At 42.9% G+C, this 24645-nt stretch overlaps 1 protein-coding gene across 2 annotated transcripts in view; it reads left to right on the top strand.

Annotated features, from left to right (window-relative positions):
• The first annotated feature begins 1885 nt into the window (after window positions 1-1885).
• SAMD12 (sterile alpha motif domain containing 12) overlaps window positions 1886-24645 on the top strand; it is a 175770-nt gene continuing 153010 nt past the window's right edge. Inside the window, exons 1-2 of one of the 2 annotated variants that reach the window (XM_030971755.1) lie at window positions 1886-2024; window positions 19699-19874. In XM_030971755.1, the coding sequence (XP_030827615.1) occupies window positions 2012-2024; window positions 19699-19874 (189 nt within the window). In that variant the 5' untranslated portion in view covers window positions 1886-2011. The remainder of the gene's footprint in view (window positions 2025-19698; window positions 19875-24645) is intronic. The other variant, XM_030971756.1, reaches the window with a different exon arrangement.

Here is a 24645-nt window from a genome sequence, read left to right as displayed (position 1 = left end):
TTCACTAGCTATTAGGTATCACACACTACACCTTTTAACATCTGTCATGCCTTATTTGCTATCTAGTCACAGCCATAATTTTGCTGTTCTTCAGCAGGCATGAAGTTGTAATTAAAAACTACAAAAAAGGGCTGTTTAAAGGGCTTAGTAAAATTGATTAAATGATCCCCCCATCACTGGGGATGTCCTCAGGGTCCAGAGCTGAAATGTAGTTACCAGTCAGAAATTCAGCATAATAATGGGGATAGGATTCCAGTGCTCCATGTCCATGCCACTTTTAACTCTGTGCCTTGATTGATTCCCTCTATGGCTCTTAACTCATTCCACACAAGAAAGCACTGCTTCACATATGCATTAGCCAGGTAATTACTCCAATATATCTCCAGATATTGTCATAGTCAAATAAATGACTAATATTTGAATACATGAGCTTAATACAAAATGTTATGAAAATCACAGAAGCTTATTATGCATTGAAGGCTGTAGGTGTGTATTACATATATTTGAAAACTGGGATATCTATGAATAAAAAATGGGGATATCCTATTTTCTCCACAGAAAGCATGTGAGCATCAGTCCATTCTGCCAGCATATGGGATCAGGTGTGTGACTGTACTGCACTCGGGAGGACCAGCATATCCTCTCAATTGTTTTACTTATAATGCACTGTGAGTGTGCCTTCCACTTTGCAAACACATGAACAACAAGGCTGCTGCTCCAGGTTCCTTGTATCTGGACATGTGTACAACCCAAAGGCTAATAGTTCAGGTGCTTATGAGAGCAAACAACAAGTCAGGTCTTCAGGGCAAAGCTGGTTATTAGAAGGCTTAAAGAAAAAGTTAAGCTTCAAGACATTTCTTATAGGCTCTGAGTTTCCTTCACAAAATAAACGAAAACCCAATTTTTAATTAATTTAGATATTTCAAGGATGCCAAAATTCCTGGGGTTTGTGAACACCATATTCCCTTGCATATTGTATATTCTTGAGGTTTGTTTTGCAGAAATAACCTGTCACAAATAACACTTATTAGCCACAATAGCCACTACTAACAAAAAGAACATGTGGCACTGTTTTCATTCCTTTTCTGGGTTTGCCCTTATATACTTAGTCACCTTGCTGTTATTCTCTTGATTTTAATGACACAACTTTGGTGAGTAGAGTAACTCATAGACTGTTTGGGAGTAGTTAATATGTACTGATACACTTAAAATGAAAAAATGTCTACTTCTGAATGGAAACAAAAAATCTTCGAAATCTTTCTGATATCTCAAAATAAAACTGAGAAGTGCACAAGCCCCCAGCTGTCTCCCAGGACAGATCTCGAGGGCGGCAGGCTGCCTGGGGTAAGATTTCTGGGGACCTGAAGCAATGGCTCCACTACTGTGTTCCTGATCTCCTTCCTTTTTGGGATTTGTTGTAGGACCTGTCAGAGTGGGTAAGATGGACAAAAGCTGAGGGCCTGACTCGAGGCTGAGGTGCTGACCGATAGCTCCCGGTGCTGTGTGTGCCTTTTCCCTTCCCTGCGGACAAACTCTTCCGACCGGCCAGGGAGTGCGGTGGGGTAGGACGGGGACAGGTCGGGCTTATCCTGGAATCGTCAGCCTGTCTGAGATCCTGAAATCCTGGAGAGAAACATCCCAGAGCTGTGAAATGAAGCTTCCTGGGGCAGGGTGCCCGCGCTGTCCCTCTCCCCCACAAGCCGCGTGGGGGTCCCCAGCCCCGCCACCTCTCTCAGCCCACGGCCGGCCCCGTGCTGCTCTCCGTGCCGCCGGGGACACGGGAGGCGCCCGGGGCCCCGCCGGCGGCAGGGAACGCGGGTGCCTGGCCGGGCGCCCGTTTCCCGGGACTACGTTTCCCAGGGATCCGCGGCGCGGCCCCGCCCGCTGTCAGCGAGCGCTGCAGGTTGATCGCCGCGGCTGCAGATGAGCGGAGCCCGCGCGGGCGGGGGGGCGGCCGGGGCAGCGCCGCCGGGGCCGGTCGGCGGCCGGCGCACTATGCGAGGCCGGGAGGATGGCGGTGGAAGGTAAGGGGCTTCGCGTCCCCGCCCGCCGCCCCCGGGGTCCCTCCCTGTCTCCTCCCCCGGGCACTCACCTGCGCCGTGGCGGGGCCGCCCCGGCCCGGCCCGGCCCGGTCCGGCGGGACAGCGGCGTCCGCCGGCGGGGCCACTCTGCCGCCCGCTGCCTCGGCCTCGCCGCGGGGCATCCCCGGCCGCCGCGCACCTCGGCCCGCTCGCCCGCAGCGCCGCGGCTGCCCCGGGCCAGGTGCCGTGGAGCCGGGCCGCGGCTGCCGCCCCCGCCCGCGGCGGGGTAGGCGGCAGGGCTGCCCGGAGGCTTCGCTCGGCAACTTCCCGCCGGGCCCGGAGGTGCCGCCTCTCCCGGCGAGGGCGGCCGACCTGCGCCGCCTCCCTCCGGAGCGGCCCCGGCCCCGCGCTCAGCCCGGGCGCCTCCCCCGCCCCGCCGCCGGTCGCTCTCCCGCGGGCGCCGAGACGCCGCCGTCCCTCGCTGCTGTCCGGATCCCCGAAGTGCCCCCAGACCGCGATGCCCACGAAGCTCCAGCGTGCCCCGCATGGGCGCAGAGCTGTGCTCGGCCCCTCCTTCCCTGAGAGGGATGGAGAAGCCAAAGGGCCGAGATGCTCAGCTCCTGGGCAGCCGGGAGCTATGAGGTGTTCACAGGGTGCCCGGCTCCTGGGAAAGTACCCCGATAAATGAGGCGATAGCTACCAAGCCCTTGACAGGTGGATGCTTTGCTAGGTCTTCAGTAAATGCTGGGCTCCCTTTAGCTTTCTAACATTGGCTATGTGTTCCCTTTCCATTGGGTCTTTTGGGAAGTTGGAGGAGACAGGTGTATGAGAAAAGGCAAATCTGCCTTCCTGCTGTCTGCTTCCAAGATTCAGTCGGTTTTCTAGCGCTTTAAACTGAGGCAGTGACAGTCCTGGGTTTGCGCTTCATCTTGCTTTATTCACTGCCCTTGAGAAAATTTAAGAATCCTGTGTAAACCAGCCATCTGACCCCTTCTCCTGTGCTTAATTTAGTGTCTCCTGTGCTTAATTTAGTGTATGACAGTATTTTTGTGTGTTTATCTTGTGACTACCATGAGTTTTGTTTCTCAGTTATGCTGAAATCTTCAGTTCCATCAGACACGCTTGCTTTATTGCTGAAAATCATGCTGGAGCTGTCTTTTGCTGAGTACCCAAGTGAACAGCGCAAATGATGGTCCAGCAAAAACTTAAATGTCCTGGAAGCAATGGGGAGCTTAACATCCCTGAAAAACAGCTTCCTATGCAAATTCAAATATAGATAAACAAGACCACTGTGTCTCAAAAGGTGTCTGTCAAGATCCCAAGCTGTTCATCCTAAGTGTAAGCCTCTCCCTAAGGCAAGCATTTCTCAGGCACAGGCTGCTTTACCGAATGGCAGTTTTGAAGACTGGAATGATACAAAGAAAGAATGTAGTGGTCCTGAATAAAAGCATTACTTTGGTGGCAAAAGCATGATGACATGAACTGGGCATGCGTGCCCGGTAGTGGGTAAGCAAGTAAATGAAATGGACTGCCATGCACCAGATGGTTCATATGCCAGCAGCAACCCCTGTTTCAGTGTGCTCACTAATGTCATCCCACTTTATTTACTTGAAGTCCTTCTCAGTCTGTTTGCTAGATCTTTTCAGGTCTGTAATAATTCCTGTCATATCTGCAGTGCCCTCCATCTGAGAATCTCTAAAAGCTTTGTAAATATTAATGAAGGAAAGCTCTGCTAAAGCTTTGGGAAGCAGTACTTTCCCTTCTCCTGAGATGGAATTTTTTTTTTAACTCCGTCTTCCCATTTCCTTCCCCCAGGACGCATCCTGCTGTGGTGTGTCAGAACAGGCATTCTTGTCTGTATATTCTGCATTCCTCCCATTTTGTTTTTTTCTCCCTCAACTTTCTTGCCTTTGCACGATTCTGTTGCCCTCACACTAACCCAGCACTATGACTATTTCAGCACAAGTAGCCACGTGGCCACCATGACTGCTTTGTGTGTTTGTAGTGCATTCACATTTCAGGCCTTTTATTATCCATCATTTTCTGTTGGAACCATATTTCTTTGTGTGATTGTGCTTAAAAGCTTGCTTTTCTCTTAATGCACCTAGGGCCTTGTTGGAGTTCTAGGTGTGAGCTGTGTTCTGTTCCTGAACTGTGACTTTTGGCATGGAACATGTGGCATTACAGCTTCTGTTTGGAAAGCTGAGGGGTTATGTGTTCTGTATGACTCCAGTCGTCACAGTGTATAGACCCTGCTTTAGTCTAAAGTAGAGTTGCCATTGAATCTTCTAAATAGATAGTTTTGTAGAAAAATGTTCTGGACTCAGGAAGAGCAGACAGTTGGGATTTTTTTGTTTTCTGTTTGTTTGATTTGTTTGTTTTCTTTGGAAGCATGCCTTCCTGGTTTGCAGCTTGTGATCTTGAGAATATAACCTGCTCTACAACAGTTTTGCAAGCTTGGAAATAAGGTTTAAACTGAGGTTGTCTGGCCTTCCAGTCTCTGCAGTAGTCAGCTGGGAGCCTGGCTAGGGTGGACTTCCTGGGCTTTCTTTATAGAGTCATGCAAGGCCTTTGAATGGTTGGGCCAACTGGCTTCTTGTGCAGACTTGGGGGTGGCTCTGGGATGCAGCTGGGGCAGCGGGAAGGTCCCTGGGGCACAGGGGAGGCAGGGATTCTGCAGCACAGGGATTCTGCAGCATGGGAGTTGCTGACTGGAGCCAACATCCTGCTCCACCAGCTCCACCAGGGCTATTGTTCTATGGAAACTGCCTGTTTGTCAGCTTCAGCCATGAACCCTGAGTCTTTGTTTTGTTTTTCCTTTCAGAAATGCTCTGCGTGGCTAAGGTGAAAATATTTTGTAGCTTACACTTTTTGGAAAGTCTTTGAAAAATTTTTCTAAAAAAATGCTGAAATCTTCCTCAAATCTGATTATTTTAAAGCTGTCTTAGCATGGTGTGCTGGGGTTTAGCAATGTCAACAGATGTCCATCTGTTTACTTAAGGAAAATATCCAAACTTTTTTACTGGGATAGCTGACAGTGGTAGACTTGAATATATGAAGCAGGAATTTGGAGAATACTGCAGTTCTTCACCAGTTGTATATAATACATTCTTTAGTGTCCCAAAAGAGTTTACAGGGACTGGGAGGTCCTTTGGGCTGTTTAGTGCCAGTGCTTCCAGATTGATGAAAGGATTGGTGCATGTGTATGAGGAAAGTGAGCTTGCACTCCTTAATATGAGCCTGTTGAGATGGCAGCGCTGCCAAGGTAAGTCTATTTTTAGACTCAACAGTTTTGACAATGTTCCTTTAAGTGTTTTTTCTCCTTCTAGTAAGAATGAAAGAACTAGGTCAGAGCCAGTAGAAAAAGGCTTTTGATCTCTGCAACAGTGTTCTCTTTTTTTTTTCCTTTTCAGTTTGCTCTTGTCAGCAGAGGTAAAGGGGAAAAGAGAGAAATGATGATTTCTTCCCGCCCCAGTGTTTATTGCACAGGAAGGTGAGAGACTGACAGCACCCATCAGATGATGTCTGCATGCAGGTGATCCCACAAAGTTCTGTTGGATCCCCTGCAGCTCTGATCTGTGATATTTTTGAGATTCCTTTGAAAATAAAAGTGCTAATTATTTCATGGAGTTCTTTCATGGTAAGTGTTTAATGAAATTTGGTCTAACACCTTTCTTGCTGTGTATAGGCTTTGGAAAGTGCCACAAAGATTTGTTGCAGGTCTCCTCCTGGAAGTTTATGTAAACTTCCAGTCTCCTATGGCTCTTCTGTAGTGGGCTTATGCTACTGAGACCCTGGATCTTCCTACAGGATAGTGCATTTTACTAAGAAGTAAAATGACAATGACTGGCCTTACCCTTTGGTAATCCTTAAGAAGACTAAGACTCAAAGGAAGTTAGGGCATTCTGTGGAATGGCATCCAGGTTGACTGCTGCAGGACTGAAGTTATTTGCAGCTTGTAACCGACTTCTATCAGAGTGATCCTGTGGATTTCAGCTATGTGGTGTACCTTGGTTGAATGCCTGCAGTGCCTAGCAACTCCATGGATATTGAATGCTGCCATGTGTTTCTTCAGAGACTTGAAATATGGTGAGCTCATAGATGTGCTATGCTAACTCTGCCAAGAATGTCAAAGCAAGTTCAGGATCACCCAGAGGACAGCTTTGAAGCAGCTTTCAGTGTAGGTACCTATCATGCTGTTCCAGGGCGTGCCCAAAAGTGCAACTCTTCTGACAGGTATTCAGTTACTCAACTTCATCTTATTCCTACACCCACTTTGAGCTCAGACTGGATATGTCTCCATATCTGAGTTTCCAGGGAATGTGATCCAGTAGATGGTGTTTCAGCACACTTACTTGTCTATGGAGCAAAGAAGTAACAAGCCCTGTGATTCAAAAACAGCACATGCTTCTGTCATGTTTTTGGTTTCTTCAGTAGTTTCTAGCCACTTCTTAGCCTGAGGGATTCAGACATGTGGCTTGGAAATAGCTGCCAGCTGGAAGCAGGACTGAGAGAGAGAACTCATTTCAATTCTCCAGGTGAAACAGTCACATTGGGTCATAGCAGAGGAGATGGATAACACCAATGCTAGAGGTGTATTGGACAGTGAAGCATAAGATATGAACATCAGCCTTTGGTCTTGAGTTCTGTGTGTCACTTTCTGACCATTTATTGCAAAAATGCCTCAGCAATTAGGGGATTCCAGACTGGAAGATAGATCTCTTATCCACATTCATGTGGCAGCCTTCTTGTTGGGCTCTGACATCTACCCCCTTATTTCTTGCTCAACAACAGCTCTACCTCCCACCCACCCCCACATTGTGCATACAGCTTTCTGGTTGTGTGTGCTTCTCTGCTTTGAACCACTGCTTAGATCTTTCCAATCTCTGTTGCTACATTTGAAAGGGAGACTGTGAGCTGAAGTTCAGAAGGCGCACTCCATGGTGGGAATTGGAGGCCCCAAAATGAAGCTGTGGCAACAAAGAATCGCCCTGCAGTGGAGGGTCTTTGGGTGTGAGTGGAGGGTGGATATTATGCAAGTTATGTGATCGTTTTACCCTCCCTGAATCAAGGTACCGAGTATAGACTTGATGTGACACTTTGTTTCCTTTGCATGAAACTTGGTTGTAGGATAAGAATATGTCTGGAAACTCAGAAGTACTTTCATATCAGCCAGTTTAGATACAGTTCCTTAGGTGTCTGACCTTGCCCTTTAAAGTACTTGGAAGACTTAGAAGCTTGAGGAGGATACTGATTAATATAAATTTACGGGTTCAGTACAATTGAATACCATCATAAGGTTAAAACTTCTCCAGTGGTGGTAATATGAAGGCAGATGGAAGGAGTAATACTTTGAAAGTTTGTGTGCTTTCTCCACCAAGAAGGGAATGCAAGTGAGCAAATGACAAGAGTTAGACTTTGGATGCATTTCCTAATGTACTACTGGAAAGTATTGACAAAACCTGTAGTGACATTGTAAGAACTCATGTTTACTGCTTAAGTGGAAACTATAAAGTAGAACTTTTCTTGAGGGTTTTTGGAGGGATTTTTTTTGTTCTTCTGTTATGTCCAAGCATGGCAGGCAACATCCAAGGAGGTCGTGTAGCTTTGTTCCTCTTGTTTACAGCTGAGTGTGAGGCCAGGACAAGCTGCTCAGAGCCAGTCTCTAGTGCTTCCCAGTATTGCTGTGTCACAAGGGCTGTGGCAGGAGAACAGCAGGGACAGGCTCAGAGCAAGGCACTGCAGCTGGATGGTGTCAGAGTTGCAGGCTGGTGCTAGTTGTTGAGCTGGTAAGCATGGAGAGGTTTCTGTCCAAAACATCTTCTGTGCAGGCTTGCTGGTGGGTGCAGAACTCGGTGTCTGTAGAGCGCTGTAAGTTTTAGTTTTGCCCATTGGTCTCTGAAAGTAATACAGCTAGTTTGCAGCGGTAGTAGAGCTGTTAAAAGGCTGCTTTTCAGTTCAATCAGTATTGAGTTTGTGGGTCTGTTGAGATACTGTGCCTGGTTTTGGAGCCAATTTTCTCTGTTGTCCTGACTGAGACAGCTTTACCTTCTTGTGCCCTGTTTTGTCTCTTGACTTTTGTCCAGACTGTGTGATCTCTAATGCAATGCTCCTTTCTGTGAGCAAGAGATACTCAGAGTTTAAAACTGAGCAATCCTGTTGTGGGATATTTCTCATGAAAGCTGTTACCTTTGAATGGATACAGGTATTTACCCTTGCAGATTAACAATTGAACAGCTCAGCCTTCAATTATCTGCTCAAAACACGCAGGGAATGTAGAGGGAGTAGTTCTGGAAGGTGCCAAAGGCAAAAGAGCTAAAAAATGGAGTAATTTTGAGGTCTTCTGAAACTGTCTGGTTGGTGCTGGTCAAAATAGCAAATAAGATCTCAAGAACTATGAGGAGAGCTCTGAACAAGAAACTTTGTTTCTGTATGATTGCATATTGCTCTTGTGTTGTGAATGCTCCCTGCAGCTTTTGCTTGCCACGCCCTAAAAGAAGGAGAGGACTGGAAAAATACGGAAAAAACAGTCAGCTGGTCAGAGACATGGTATGTTCTCTGAAGGCAGGTTACAGATACTATCATTCTTTAGCTTGGAAAAGAGATGACCATGGAGAGAATCCTTAGGTCTTGATGAATGGTGTGGAGAAGGTGGAAAAAGGAATTAGGTCATAAGGCAGAACAATGAAGCCGTGGGCTTTTGTGCTTTAAATTAAAAAAGGAAATAGTTTTTCATATAACACAAGAGTTCCCCAAGTGCACTTTTAACCTTGGGAGTCATTCCTAATGTGCCAAGGCTGGATCAGTTAATGTACACCCTGCTCTCAGGCTGTTCCTTAAGCAGTGGCATAAAGGGCTAAACTTCTAGTCTGACCCAGCTTGATGACTTTTATGACAAAGTCTAGCTCATCTGCTGTGTGTCCAGAACAATTCTACTCACCACAAGAATGTGATTTGCATTTAGTAGCTGAGAGGGAAATTTGGTCAGGACAATCCAGAAACAGAGAGGAGATGGGGAATTAGGCACTGAGCTATAAAAATGTTAACAAGCAGGGTTATGATGCATAAGATATGTCGCTTTCTTTTTCTTAGTTTATAAGAACTGACACTGCTCTGGAAGAGGAACTGTGTGCCATGTCTGGTCAATGGGATTTGGGGAAGGAGGGGCCTGTCATTAGGCTGCAACTGTAGAAATGCCATCTGGAAAATACTGATTCTCCACAGCAGGTAGGGTTGGAAACACCTGTACTGACCTCTCTAAATGAGGTGAAGTATGGTCTGAGAGAGACATTCAGGAGAACCTGAAGCAGATTAGATCTGCAGATGTCAGCCTTAGTGGCTTCTGCCTCGAGTAGGTTTTATGTTCCCTCACCTTTGCGAAGGATCATCCTTATCTCTCCAGAAGTGCCCTCTTGCAAAAGGACTACAGAAAGATTGAGGCAGTTGTTCTGAATAGTTGCAGGTTCTGTGTGCAGCAAAGGGAAACTTGGCATTAAAGAGCCCCTTGATTACCTGAAACAGAAAGAATTCACCCTAGTTTGTGCTCCTCCTGGATGAAGCAAGGAGGTGTGCAGGGGTCTGGACTTGGGCTGAAGTGACCCCTGCATTCAATTACAGGATCTAATATGTTTGCAGGGACTATGTGATTGACAGAAATAAGAGTGTGAGGAAGACAGTGTGGGTTTTAGGTGGTCTTTAGAGCAGCCCTATCCATCTCTATATGATGTGCTAGCTCTGTTCTTCAGGTGAACATTCAGGTTATTACTTCCCCCATTCCTCTACTCATTTGCTCGCCTCTGCCCTGTCTTTGTGGCTCTTTTTTTAAAAAAAAAATTTCTTCCCCCAGAGGGGATTTTGCTTGAGTTGATTTGCTTCTCTGCAAATAACCTAGTAAAAGCAAGAAAGAGACTTTTAATAATGCTATTTCATAAACATAAAGAAAGAGAATTGTAATGTGCATCAATAGAAGCTTTCTCTCAGATTGTCCTCTGCATGCTCTCGGCTGATGGTTTGTTGCTACACAAATCATCTGGGGTACTAGAGTGAGTAGGATACAGTGGTATGAGCAAGCAGTAGGAGGTGAAGAATTTTACTGGGGGAAGGAAAGAAGGCATTTCCAGACTCTTCAGTTAAGTGTACGAGGGAAGGGATATCCTTGAACAGCAATAAAGGAGGTAACTTTCAGGCAGTTGAGAGAAAGGCAGGACTGAGAGCAGAAGTCAACTGCCAGATTTCAAACTAGTTATGCTAGTGAGGATGAATAATGATATTTTCCTTTGCATTTTGTTGACTGTGGCTCATTCATGGGACAAGAAATAAAGCCCAGATCCACAGCTAAATTGCAGCCATTTCTGTGCCACATGTTCAGCAGACACCAGCTTTCATGAGTAGGGCAAAGGCAGAGATCTGTGCTGCATGTGTGGGACAGTGCATCTCTGATGCCATAATAAGGACTTAACCTGTTTGTCTCTGAGCTGTTCTTTGTGTGCTGGATAGGCTCGTTAGCATTTAAAAACGTTTTTTGATGTAATGTTGGCTGAGTATAGAATTGAACAGTAGTATAGTTAGGACTTGAGAAGAGGCAGTCTCAGAAATGTAGCTTGTGGTGAAGCATGACTATCCAGCTTCCTAATCAGTGTCTGCAAGATAAGTTTCTTCCAAGATCAGTGGAACTAATGCAGACTCATTGCATACCCAGGTGTGTTATTACTCTTTTTTATCTCCATTTTCTCTGCACAATCCTTAGGACAACAGTGGTACCTGGTTTGGAGTTTGCCTAAGTTGGTTGGTGACTGACAGTTGTAATATATGGTGAATTCTTTTCTTTGTGAGAGAAAATTTTTTAAGGTCTCTGCCTCTCTATCTACCAATAGATTTTCTTTGGTTTTCGTTCATACAATTCTTATCTGTTGTAGCACCCTCTTTTATGCAACTTTGTGCAACTCAGAATCCTGAAATCCAGACTTCCTCACTATTCAAGAGAATCTCTGTAGATGCTTGCATAAGCCTTCTTATTGACTTACTAGTTTGCAAAAGAAATGACCAACTATTTTGTATGTTAATCCCTTGCTTAAATTGTTTTCTCGTGTGCAGGTGATGCATGTTACTTACTGACCTTTATTACATTGTTCACTAAGATCCATTTTGCTCTAAGTTAATTGCATAGTTCTCTTAGTCCCCTTATGTGTCAGTGTTCTCCTGTTCATCTATACCTGTACAGGATTTGTGGTAACCTGGCCTTATTTATTCACTGAATAGGTTCATTTTTCAATGAGTCTCTGTTGCTAGTGTGAATTCAAGAGCTGCTTGTACCAAATGTACTTTTATTAAAACAGAATGAGAAAATGCTTCAGAAATAATTTTGCTCTCCAGTCACTGTGTCTACTTTTTGTAATGAAATCTTGTTGCTGTTATAAAGGCTGAACTTGCATGACTGAGACACCAAGGTCTGTCTAGCACAGTGATGACATGCAGTCTGCCTCCTGAAGAGCAGGTGTAAAAGAAACTGTTTACAGCATTTGCTAAAGTCTGTAGGATAAGAGATGGTAAGTGGATATTGCCATACATAAAATAAATATTTTCCAGTAGGAAAACTATAAAAAAAAGGATAAGGAAGTTTTTTAGCTGAAGAAACTTAATTACATACCTATCCTGGTGGGATGAGGGTCTCAGAAGGCAAACTCAACCCATAGAAGAAGAGAATTTCTTATTCTGGGCTTAGTGTTTCTGTTCTGTAAAGAACTAAGGGGACTCTTCTCTCTACACTCAAGATTTTTTTTGACCTTCAATCGAATTATGAGTTTAGTTTGATTCCAGATATGAAAGTGCTGAGTTACTAATTTGGATTTCTTGATATATTTCTGTCATTGTACAAGACTTTATACCATCTTACAGCTAAAGTTTGTTAGAGAGATAAATGTGAAGTGTAGTAGCTTGTCTCAGAAAACATACTTTTTCTGTGTTCTCTTTTGGCTTTAGTTTTTTGTATTTTTTAATTGTTTCTGGAGAGAGCACATGGGTTAGTGTAGTAATTGGCTCGATACCATGGGATGACTACCCCATTGTCTAGCTAGAGATGTTCAGGGATAGTTGTCTCAGGAATGCCATTACCTTAAGTTTTCTTGCTAATAATAATTCTAAAAAGGTAAAAGCCTGACAAGTCATGGTTAAAAATTAAAATGGATGCTCTTCCTCTGAACACTTTGTCCCCCTTCTGCCTCTATCCACTTTCTACACCTGTGTCCCCTTTGTTCTGCCCTTCCTGCCCTCTTGACCTGGCTCAATGTCCACTCCTTGCTGCTGGGCTGTCACTTACCCTGCCCAGCTGTTGGGCACGTCCCACTGCTTTAACAAAGACTTGATTGTAAAATTCGTATCTTGTAAGAAGCTGGGTTTTTGTTTAATTGATTAATGATTAGCAGTCATTATAACAAGAGGCTAGAAAGACAAGCTACTCACTGGAGGGACCTGCAGGTACAGGTGTGTGTCTGTCTGCCAAGCCTTGCTGCCTGTGTCTGTCTGAGCTTTGTGTGCAGAGCTCCAGGTACAGCTCAGCAGCAGCAGCAGTTTACAGTGCACTCCCCAGCTCAATACTGGCCTCCCTTTTGGCACAGCGTGTTTGGAATTGCTTGATGCTGCTTTTTGATGCTGACCAACAGAAGCAGATAGCTAGACACTAATATTACTTCAGTTAAGTACTTTGGGATTTCAGCATTACAGGAGGTTTGTGATAAATTCATGTGACCTGTACTGAAGTAGAAAAGGTCCTGACTGATTTGCTGGGCTTCTTTGCTCTGTGTGAGTGCTGCTGATTTGGTGGCCATTAGACAGACAGGTTTGAGGAACAGAGTGGGCAAAATCTTGAATTTACTTGCTCAGCAGGTTGCCAGCAGTATTTACTAGGTTGCAACATAAGCAGCAGATTGTATTTATGTGAAACTTTGACTGCATTTTCAGCTGGTTCCAAGTGATGTGTTGGGGGAACTGTGCAAATTTACATTAGGTGAAGAGAGGACTATATGGAGAAGTACTTCTGGTAGGCAAAAGCCAGACAGTTTCTTAAAACTAGAAGCTGATTGATGAGGCAGATGGACCATCCATAGGAATTACAGAAACTCATTACTATGGAAGGAATTTCTGCCAGACAAAGTAGTCAAAATAGTCCTAAATTTTATAGTACAAATTAAAGCCATCTTTATTTGCTGTTTTTAATTTTGTTTTTTACTATTGTAGAAGTGGTGGTAACTGCTCAGGTCAGATATTTTAAAAATAATTCCATGTTTGCTAGGGATATGCAGAGCTGCTAATGAAGTATAAGCTTCTTGAAATACAAGAAGGGCTTTGCAGTGCAGATCCAGCTTGCTCATTTGGTTAGTGTGAGGAGGCATCTCAATCTGAGCAAGACTTCAGTGTTTTTAGCGTGAATATCTCCTCCCTGATCAACCCAGATAAAGCAGGTTGTGAGTAAAGGCAAGCAAAAACCCTCAGGGATTCTGTCTGACTGCTCTGGATTGAAATGTAGCCTCTGGAAGTGTATAGAACTCTCATTGAAAATGCTGACTGCAAAATTTGATGTGATTGGAGGTTTGATTTACTTTTGACAAAGAAATGGGCAGCGATGGAAGGAACAAGTCCAGTGAGAGCTGCTGTCCAAAGGTGTTTTCCCTAGAAATACTCGATAAATCTTTGTGACTACTGAAATGACTGAAAAGATATTTGGACCCTTTCTATAAGGTCCCTGCTATGTCCAACCTGAGTTTGTTAATGTTCAAGCTATATGGATGAACTTTTGTCTGTCCTTTTCAACAATGTGGCATTTTATGGTGGGACTAGTAGGTGGATTGTATGGACTTACCTCTTAGCATTGTGCAGCTAGTCTGTGGAATGAATACATAAAATGGAGCTTGCAAGGTTGCCAGTATTTGATGCATGAAAGTTTTGTAAGGATTGTTAGAGCTTGGGTGGGTACTCCTGTGCCTGCTTTTTGTCTCTGAATAGCAAAAGCTAGCATATGACTATGATGCGCACAGAACAGGGCACATGAGTAAGAAGATGCTATTTTTACTCGATCACTTTTTAGAATAGAACAATTGTTATTGCATGTAACTCAAGTACTTGCCAAATATGCTTTAATGTAGCCTTAATTGATCTGCTTAAAGTTTTAAGCAGCCAGCAGTATTCCCACTGAAACACAGAGTTATGAAAGGTTTGACACAGTAGGCAGTGAGTGCACAGAGGCACCGATTGATCACAGATTTATCTGCTAAGCCTTGAGCCTACAGATGGAGAGACAAAGACTTTCCATCTGCCCATGCAAAACTTTGGATATATCAAGGCTGTGTTTTGAAGAGTGCCTTCAGGCTTTTTTCCAGACAGGATTCACAGAGTACCCTCTAGGAAAAGACAAGGCTTGCCCCAGATGCCAGTAACTTGCGATGGCTCTTGGTGACTTCTGTGTACCATCAAGCATGCTCAGGCAGGCTGTCTCTTGGCTGCTTGCCATCTGGGAGGCAGGCAGGCGTGGGAGGAAGGTGGCTGGGCGGGAGCAGAGCATTCTTATTGCCCTGTGAGCTCTTTTTTGAAACTACGTGTGCACCCTGGAGACATCTGTGTGGGCATGGAACTGGCCCACATGTATGGGCCAGCTTCTGCAGGGCAACAAATTATCTTGCTCTGTATACATGGAAAAGACTTGTGTTCCACCATATGTAAAAAGTACTTAGTGTATTGCATCCTAGTTTTTTAGGACAGATGTGGGGGAATTTTTCCATTTTAGGTGCTCTGCTAACTATTTTTCTCACAGAGCTTTTTACTCTCATAACTTGGCAGATCTCAGCAGTCTTTTTAGATGCTGGAAAAGTGAATATTAAATTCAGCTTTACCATTAGGTTAGGAGTACAAGAGCACTTAAGTACCTTTGTTTTAAGTAATAGTTTGTTTCACAAATTTAATCTTTGGATCTATGTTATTGTGTCTGCCAGCATCATTCATTATGTGCTTTTTGCTGTGCAGTCAGAGCTGTACAGAACATCCACCCTCCTTCCTCAAAAGGAAACAAGTTCCCACCACAGAAAGTTTTCAATACAAGTTGAACAACAATTGTTGGGGAGCATGAAGAGAGATTAATCAACTGAGGTGGGGTTTTCAGCAGGGAAAGGAGAATATAAGTGATCTCAATCTGGATGAAGGGTTGTATTACTGAGATATAGATGATATATGGATATTGAGATTGTATGGAAGAATATTGGAAGAAGTTCTGTTTCAAAATCTAATGATACTGCTGATAGTGGTATTAGGCTGATACTGTGAGCTGATTTGGAGGTTGTTTGTTGTCTTGATGTACTGTTAAAATTTGGGACTGATCAGGCAGATGCAGTTTGGTGGAATGAAGTGGTGCTGAGGCAGCAGGGATATTGTCAAAGGAGCAGTGTGGGAAAATGGTCTGAAAGCAGAGGGCAGGATGAGCTAGTGTTAGCCAGTACCAGGGTAAAGAGGAGTAATGGTCTGAACAATATTTTAGCCAGAAACTGCTTTGTCTGGAGAAAGATTTTTTTTCCAGATGAATGCCATTAAGTCCTAAAAGAAATTTAAGATGTGTCAGCTAAGAGTCAGAGCGCATGGGCTGTGGTGAAGTTAGTGATTTGTGATTATTTTCTAAGAGCTGTTTAGACTCAGTTCTATGGGATGTTAACCCGGGATGCTGTCAGCCCACCAAGCCTCATTAGGTTTGATAGTTGGTCCTGGGTTTTGAACTGACCTTATCTAGCTAAATTGATATAAGATGTAGATTTAACAAGAGAATAAATTATTGACCAAACATTGACCTCTTTTGCTGCCTTTAACAAATCTTGAAAGGGAACCATTTTGCTTTGTATTGACATTTAAAAGGAGGCAAGAACTCCACCTGTCTGCTGCAAAGATGGATCTATGTATTCTGTGTGGTAACAGGAAATAACAGACCCATGCAAGGAAATATTCCTTGCTCCTATTCTCTGTGTAGCTGAGGGTTGGAGGCATCACTAGAAGAAAATAATAGAGCTGGCTACCTAAAACTGTATTGTGACAAAGAAAGAGAAACTTTGCCAAGTGACTGAGATACTTATTCTTCTTAGGAGATAAATAGCCCTAGAAAATAAAAAAGCTCTCTTTTCCCACCTCCCTCCCCCACCCTTCAATATTAGCAACTCTGGAAAAGTTCCCTAGGACAGCCTGTGTTTCTTTTTACCACTCACCTGTTTTCAATTAAAAGGCAGTGGGCATCTCTGTAATTGCTAGCAGCCTCTTCCATTTTTTCCTCTTTTGTATCCTGAAGGAGCCCAGTAAAAGGCATTGCTGAAAAAGCACTAGCATTCATTACTCTTGAATGCATGATGGGCTAAGAGTCAAGCAGCATCTTGTCAAGTGACTTATTTCATTTTTAAGCCATGCAGGTGCTTATAGATTTGTAAAACCATTGAAGTTGGAAAAGAGCCTTAAAATCAAGTCCTGCTCTTAACCCAGTACTGACAAGTCCACCACTAAACCATGTCCTCAAGTGCCATGTCTATATGTTTTTTTTAATACTTTCAGTACTGCCCCACTTCCCTGGGCAGCCTGTTCCAATGCCTGACAACCATTTCTTCCATGTAGAAATTTTTCTTACACCCGATCTAAACTTCCCCTAGCCCAGCTTGAGGACTTTTCCTCTGATCCTGTCACTTGTTACCTGGGGGAAGAGACCAACCCCACCTGGCTGCAGCCTCCTTTCAGGGAGTTGGAGAGAGTGACAAGGTCTCCCCTGAGCCTCCTTTTCTCCAGGCTAAACACCCCCAGCTCCCTCAGCTGCTCCTCACCTGAGTTGTGCTCCAGACCCTTCCCCAGCTCTGTTGCCCTTCTCTGGACACACTCCAGCCCCTTCAATGTCCTTCTTGTAGTGAAAGGCCCAGAGCTGGACACAGGTCTCGAGGGGCGGCCTCACCAGTGATGAGTACAGGGGGACAATCCCAGCCCTGGTCCTGCTGGCCACACTGTTTCTGATCCAGGCCAGCGATGCCATTGACCTTCTTGGCCACCTGGGCACACATTGGCTCATGTTCAGTCACTGCTCCAGCACCCCCAGGTCCTTTTCCAAGGGCAGCTTTCCAGCCACTGTTCCCAGCCTGTAGGACTGCACGGGGTTGTTGTGACCCAAGTGCAGGACCTGGCACTTGGCCTTGTTGAACCTCACACCACTGGCCTTGGGTTGTCACTCTGGACTGTCCAGATCCCTCTGTAGAGCCCTCCTACCTTCCAGCTGATCAGCACTGCCAACCAACTTGGTGTCATCTGCAAACTTTCTGAGGGTACCCTTGATGCCCTCATCCAGAATGGTGATAGATATTAAATAGAACTGGCTGTGGGGAACACCACTTGTGACCAGTCACCAGCTTGATATAACTCCATTCACTACCACCCTCTGGGCCTGGCCACTCAGCCAGGTTCTTGCCCAGTGAACAATACCCCAATCCAAGCCATGAAAAGCCATTTCTCCAAGGGGAGGCTGTGGGAGACAGTATCAAAGTCGAGGTAGACACCATCCACAGCCTTTCCCTCATCCACCAAGCGTGTCATGTGGTTATACATGGAAGGAAGTCAGGTTAGTCATCGTGCTGCCATGTTATTGAAATCTGTATCATTTGCTCCCTCTAATGCATGGCAAATTAGTGCCATAACCCAAAAGGGTCTCCTTGTTGATGCCATGCCACCCTACTCCCTAATCTCTATTGTTTGGGAGCACTAGGAAGGGAGGAGTTGCAATTCACAGGAGACTTGCTGCTGGCATTGTTCTTCCAGGTGGTTTTAAGTCCTACTGTGCTACCTAATTTCTCTTTGGTGAGCACTGGAACTGGGCTGACAGGCAAAAACTGCCTGCTCCTGAATGTTGCTGTAGTGTGTTAGGGTTTCAAAGGTGTCTCTAGGAGTCTTCCTATTCAGCTAGGGAAGATCATGGCAGAAGACAGTTGGAGGAATTTTTATGGATTGCATTCAGTACCAAATGGCTTTTCACTGCTGATCAGCTGGAGCAGGGTGTGCTGGGAGGGGAGTACTTTACAGGTTGATTAAGATACATTTACATTTTTTGTACAGGGGGGAATTAATTAGGTTACTAACAGAACAGTTTTTATTCTCAGTGTGCTGTGAAAATACTCAGTCTTGGTGGATCACATCTATCTTTCTGTGGTCTGGAAGATAGGCAGAGTTGTTGTCAGTAGTTGTTTCCTTTGGGTAGGTTAATATGATCTAGAGGAGCTAGATAATAGTAGGTGGATATAATCTAGGAGAGAGAGAATTTTTTTGGTATCTTGAGGCACACTGATGTAAATATAAACCACAGAATCAAATTTCTTTTTAAGTTCCCATAGTAGGTGTTCCTGTCCTTGGCTTGCAGATGTAGGTATTGTAGTAGTTGTGGAGATCACTTATCTTTTAGAAATATTTGGATGTTTTTAAAGATCTCAAGGCAAAATGGTCAACATTTTGTCCTTTGCTTTAATTCTGTACCAAGGAATTCTTGTAATTTAGGCTTGAAGTTTTCAATTAAGACTCTAGGATTTAAGCTGAATAGATTTTCAAAAGGTGCTGAAGTTAAATAACCCTTTGCTTTCACTGGCAGCTTGAGCCAGTTTCCTGTGAGGGGCCTTCAAGGGCTGATCTGTAGCTGGTAGAAACTGGTAGTTCTTCCCCAGCTCCCCATCCTTTGCTTCTAAGTCAAGCAAGACTAAAAGGGCAGCTTTTATTTTGGCTGTACATTGTAGTTTAGGTTTCTATTCAGATCTGTCAAACATTGCACCACAGTATCTGAGCAAAGTTCTTTTGTATACAGGGCAAGTTGGGACCATTAATTACAAGTAGTGCTAAAAGTAGCCCAGTTATGCAGGAACATAAATGCAAAAGTCAGTCACATAAAGGGGAAGTTATCTCAGGATCCACACATTTTTAAAATCACTGCTTTGTGTGTGAGTGCTGAAACTGTGAAAATTTGGGCAGAAAGCAAGCTACTGCCATAGTTCTAAAAGGGCATTTCTGTTGTATGGTTTGCATTTATTTTTTTTTCTCTGGATGCTTTCCTTATTCTGCTGTCATTAGTCCCTACCTCATTATATACTCCCAGGGAGTACATCTCTCTTGATTGTTAGGATGGTGTAGGTGGTGACTTGCAGTGGTACAAAGGACTGAAGGAGAAATAATCAGCTGGATAAGTCATTACTCTGTGCAGAGACTGACTTGCTGATTTTTTTGTGCATGGCTTACTTATCCCACATTCTTTAAGACCTAGAATGTTGTAGGAATTGAAAATGTAATAGAAAACCTTCAACTTGTTTGCCTAGAAAGGAAAAAATTGTATGGTTGGATGATGAACATTTAATAAAAGCTCTAAGTTGAGGGTCTTGGATGCTCCAGTGAATCCAGCAGAGCACAGTTCCGCACGGTAGCCTGCACTAAATAAATTGATGCAGTGCTGCATTCCTCTCTTTTTCTTTCTCAAATATCTCACCTTGAATCCACATCAAAGTACAGATGGTTCATTTGCTGTGGTCTGACACAGCTCTGGTTACCGCATGACACTTTCTCAGTAGCTCGTGCTAAATGTTTGAACTGTTGGGTTCTTCTTTCCTAAAGCAATGTTTCCTAAAACAATGTTTCTCCTATTTTTTCCCAGCTATCCATTGCAATCTGAATCCAAATGGTATTGATCACCCTGTCCCCACAGAAGGCATTAACCTGCAGCTTGAAGGTGAAGGAGTTGATTCGCTGGCGGTCAAGAGCACTGGTACTCCCAAAGGGCCCGAGTCAAAAGACACACCCAAGAGACAAGTGGAGCCAGAAATATCTAAGGTAGGTAAAATTGCCTTATTTATTTTGGTGAGTCTTTAAGAATCAAGGCTTCTTGAAGTCCTGGCTTCTGCTTAAAAGCATTTATCATCCTGTTAAAGACATATAAAGGTGTAAAAATAGCAGTCTGAGGAAGTGGGTGTTACAGAAGCAAGGTACTGCTGTGGAGTTGTGGCGTACACACATCTTGGATATTGCATTATTCTGTTTTTCTCTAAATGAAGATAATTAAAGTAATGCAATCTCTCTGTTTTGGACACTATGGAAACTTTTTCCAAATGACTTGGGTAATAAGCAGAGTGGGCACAGAAATGTTTTTGTTGAGGTTTTTTTTTGTTTGCCTTTTTTTGTTGTTGTTGTTGTTTGTTCGTTTGCATATTTTTTTTTCCTTGGGGCAGGTAAAGGAGGAGAAAAGTTCTATGGATATATGAATATGTGGATTTTTATATGGGTGACTGATTTTAATAATCTGTTAACTCATTTTAGGTAAAATGCCAGGCCAGTTCTTCCATGTCTGATAAGACAGTGAGCAAATGTAGTTTAGAGATGAGTTCCTGAAAACAAATGTGTCTGTTCTTACTCATAAGCTTCTATTTCTTCTATGAGTGCAGCAGACATGACTACCAAGAGTAAGTGAATGTGTGTACTCAAGATACTTTGGTATAGGACAGTAATTTGTCATATTAGATACATTTTTAACTGGAATCACAGAATATTCTGAGTTGGAAGGGATCCCACAAAGATCATCAGATCCAGCTCCTAAGTGAATGGCCATACAGGGATTGAACCCACAAGCTTGGCATTACTAGTGCTAGGCTCTAACCAAGGAAGCTGGTCTCAGGGCCAAAAGAAAGATAAGAGAATGTTGTAAAATAATTGGGAGACATTCTTTAAAAGCCTTTTCAGTATTTTTGATTCTTAAAGGCCTGACACCAGGAGTTTGGGGGTAATTTCTGCAGAGTGGAAAATTGAGTCTTTATTGGATCTGACACTTTGAGAGTTATTAGAGCAAATAAAATGAGTGTCTTTTTTTTCTAACAGGTTCAAAAAGGCAATAGAAATTATTTCAATGACTGAACAAATAGGAATATTTCCTACTGCCAACAGTACAATAAACCTAAAAAATAGTAACACATATGGTTGTGATGTGTTTCACTTTTAGGATAAAATAGTATTAAATGTTTTGACCAATTTTCTTGACAATTAAGGTTTGGTATGAATTCTCCATCCTATTTTTTATCTAAAGTATCTTGTTTAAAGTTAATACAATTTAACTCATTTCATTCTGACTTAATGCATCAAACTAGATCCTCCATTACAGGCTTGCAGCAACTAGAAACCCCTGCTACCTGCAGTCTGTTTGGTGGCCATTTATCAAGCACCTTGCTGCTTTGTCATGAACCCTTGGAGAACAGGTTTGTGGTTACTGCTTTAAATACACATTTGGTAACAAGACCACTGGATTTTGGATAGGTTTTGAGACAAAGCTCAGCTAATAAGGCATTTGCCCAGCTGTTCACAAAGGCAAACTAACCTTCCTCATGTTTCAACATCAGCAGATGAAAATCTGCCCTGTATTGAAGGCTGAGGAGGTGTGGTAAACTCGGAAACCATACAAGCTTGGGAGTGAAGAAACCAAATGGTGTAGTAGAGCTCTCCCAGTTGAGAATGGGCTCGTGTGTAGCTAACATGGAATACAGTCATATCAAACTTGTCTTTGCTTGCAAAAGACTTATCGTAATGAAAAATCAGAGTGAAATACATCAGTGATTTCATGTAAGCTGTCTGAGCTGTGATTGTTGGACTGATGCATATAAAACAGGCTGTCCTTGCTGAGGATGGCTGGGGAAGAGGGGAAGTGTGGTGCTCTCAAAGTACTGAAATCCAGTATTGGTTTCCCACATATGATTGCAGTAGCTTTATTTAGAAAACCGGGCATGATTCAGATTTAAAAACAAACAAACAAACTGATTTTTTGCTTAATGGAATAAGCTTAACATAGTAGCATCAAGCAAATGGATTGGACTATTTTTCTAAATTTATTGCTGCCTTGTTAGTAACTTTGTCTTTTATGTGTGTATTAATTTAGTGATGTTTTTCATCTGAATTCATGTTATAGCCTGAGGTGGCCTGTCTTTTCTGGCTTGCTCTGCCTTAAATTTAAATATTGGTTTGCTTTGTCCTCTAAAATGTGAGTATGGAGATGGACTTCAGCTTGTGTAGCTTTAAGAATTGAATTAAGCCGCCATTAGGAAACTTCATCCATGCAATCATATATGTACAGTGGAAAGAGGAGCAGGAATTCAGGAAAGTTTTGTAAATAAAACATTGTGAGCAGAGCCATTTGTTTTATATTTCCATTGCACAGTTGTTTTTAAAAGGATTTCTTTGCAGTTCTATATATTCAAATAATATTAACACACACCTCATATTCACAGTAGTGAGACCTGTGTTGCACAAAGCAGTGCAATGTATTGAATATAATTTAAGATGCCTCCTAGGTTCTTGTTCCTGCTGTCAGCTTTCTAATTTGTCATGAAGATAATTTCCAGCACTTTAAACATCTGGTTTTGCTGTCCAAAGAAACAAACAAAATCTCATTTCTAATGAAGTATGTCCTTTCTGTCGTCAGCTATGGGATTAAAGAACAGTAGTAACTCATGGGTTACAGACAGATTTAAAGTTCCTTTCTTTGCAGCTACTGTAATGTAAATATGGGAGTACAAGTGTTTGTTTCTATATTTGGGATGCACACAACAGAAAGCGTAGCTCCAGTGAAGGATCACTCATTTATAAGTTCCTGATGAATATGGAATTTAGTATTTATAGGCTAACTGAGGTAAAATTATAATGGAAAATGGAACAATGATCTTAGTCTCCCTCAGCTGGTTCCCTAAGGAACCACCTTGTTACAAATATGAGCAAGTCCAAAACTAGCAAAATTATTCATAGCTAAACTAATGTCTGTAATCTAGTCAGACTCTGATAATGTACAGGATAGAATATAAATTAAGGAAAAGATATTAACTGTAAAAATGCTTCATTTTTTATTTATGTATAAAAATATACACATTTTCTTGATCAGTAACTGATTTTTCAGCATTCCTGGTATATAAAAACAATTCAGGCAGTTGAGTGGTCACTTCAACAGAGCAGTAAAAGTCACTGGAGAAAGCAAGGATGGTTTTTAGTATACATTTATAAATATAAACTATTTCTTTACCACCTATGTTTAGCCACTGTTATGTGTGTTTTCTGGAGTTCTTATCTTTTTCATTGAAATGTTACTTCTGGCTCTTATGTCTCATCTGTTTGGTTTTAATACCATAGTCACAGAGTTCTGTTAAAAACAAGCCAACAAAGGTTTTGCTATACTTTTGGAATCCTTTTGTACTTCTCTGAGTATAGACTTTAACAGAAGGCAGCTTTTCTAAGGAGATTCAGAAAGTGGTCTCTTACAGCTGTATTGACTTCTATCAAGTCCTCCCCCATGATGCACTTGTTGATGGTGGGTGTGAGACCCAAATCTGGGCTGTCGCTCATTAGGAGGTTATTTATTCAGGGAGTTTTCTTTCCTGAGTAAGGTGTGCATGCCTGGTGACACATTTTGCCTCATTATGTGGTAGCAGCAATAGCAGATAATAAAGGCTTTTTAATGGCAACTACTGCTATTAGGCTTTTTATGTTGTGTTAGCAATTGCAGGTTTTTTTTATTTGACTCGAGAGAAATTAACAGTCCTTTAAAACGGTCACGAAAACTATGAAAAGAAACTGGTAAAAGAAGTGAGAAGCTTTTATCTTGTCTTCTGTTGGTAAGTGCTATAAAGACATCAGTAGACTATGTTTTGTTGCAGTGTAGCTCATTAGTTCTTTTGGTTGCTTTTGCTTTCTTAAAAAAACCCTTTTTTTTGAAATTATATTGAACAGTACTGAAGGGCTGACTGAACTCAGCACCAAGAGAATAAGAATTCATCTCAGCTTACTGGGCTCAGTTCAGGACTGACTAGGGTGGAAACAGCTCCACTGGCTTCCCTGGCAGGGATGTGCTCTGCTCAGCAAGTGTTTGGGAGGGGTGGAGGGTGTCAAGCGTGTGGTGAAAAGTTAAAGCACAGAAGAGTAAGGAATTTAAGTAATAAAGGTGTTACAGAATTGCTAGAAATATTAAAATTTTGTCAGTTATTTAAATAAAAAAAAAAGTCTTGGTACTGTTCTCTAACAAGAGACTAGAAAAAGTAATTTTCTAGAAGAATTCTCCAGTTTTTTAATCAGTGGCTTCTGCTTCACAGTGTTTATCCCTTTTGGTCAAGTTTATCAAATGGGTTGGATGAGAAAGACAGTGTTAGGCCAGTCTGGGTGAGGCTCTAAGCAATCTGATCTCATGGCAGGGGGCTGGAACGAGATGATCATTACGGTCCCTTCCAACCCAAACCATTCTATATCCCCCCCACACCCCACTTTTTTTTTTAACCTTTTTTTGCAGTTGAGAAACACCAATGCCCACTGAACTGGGGCAATGAGGTTTTACCATTTTGAGCTGTCTTCCTATTATCTTCCCCTTTGAAGAAGATAATAGGAAGTCTCTTGTGAGACTTCTGGTGGCCACAGGATATAGGGAAAAAGAACCCAGATTGGACTGATTAAAGAAACGTTTTTCTGTTGAAGTGAAGGTTCAGCAAAACCCCAGCTGGGCTGTTCAATTCCTCCAGATTTTGCTTTAAAATTGTATTTTAGGGTGTTTGAATTACAGATCTCTATGTGTTTCTGAGCGAGGTAC

Source organism: Camarhynchus parvulus, chromosome 2, assembly GCF_901933205.1.
Source record: "Camarhynchus parvulus chromosome 2, STF_HiC, whole genome shotgun sequence".
Lineage (NCBI taxonomy): Eukaryota > Metazoa > Chordata > Aves > Passeriformes > Thraupidae > Camarhynchus > Camarhynchus parvulus.
Note: the sequence above shows the minus strand (reverse complement) of the source record. Positions and strands in the feature narration are given on the sequence as shown.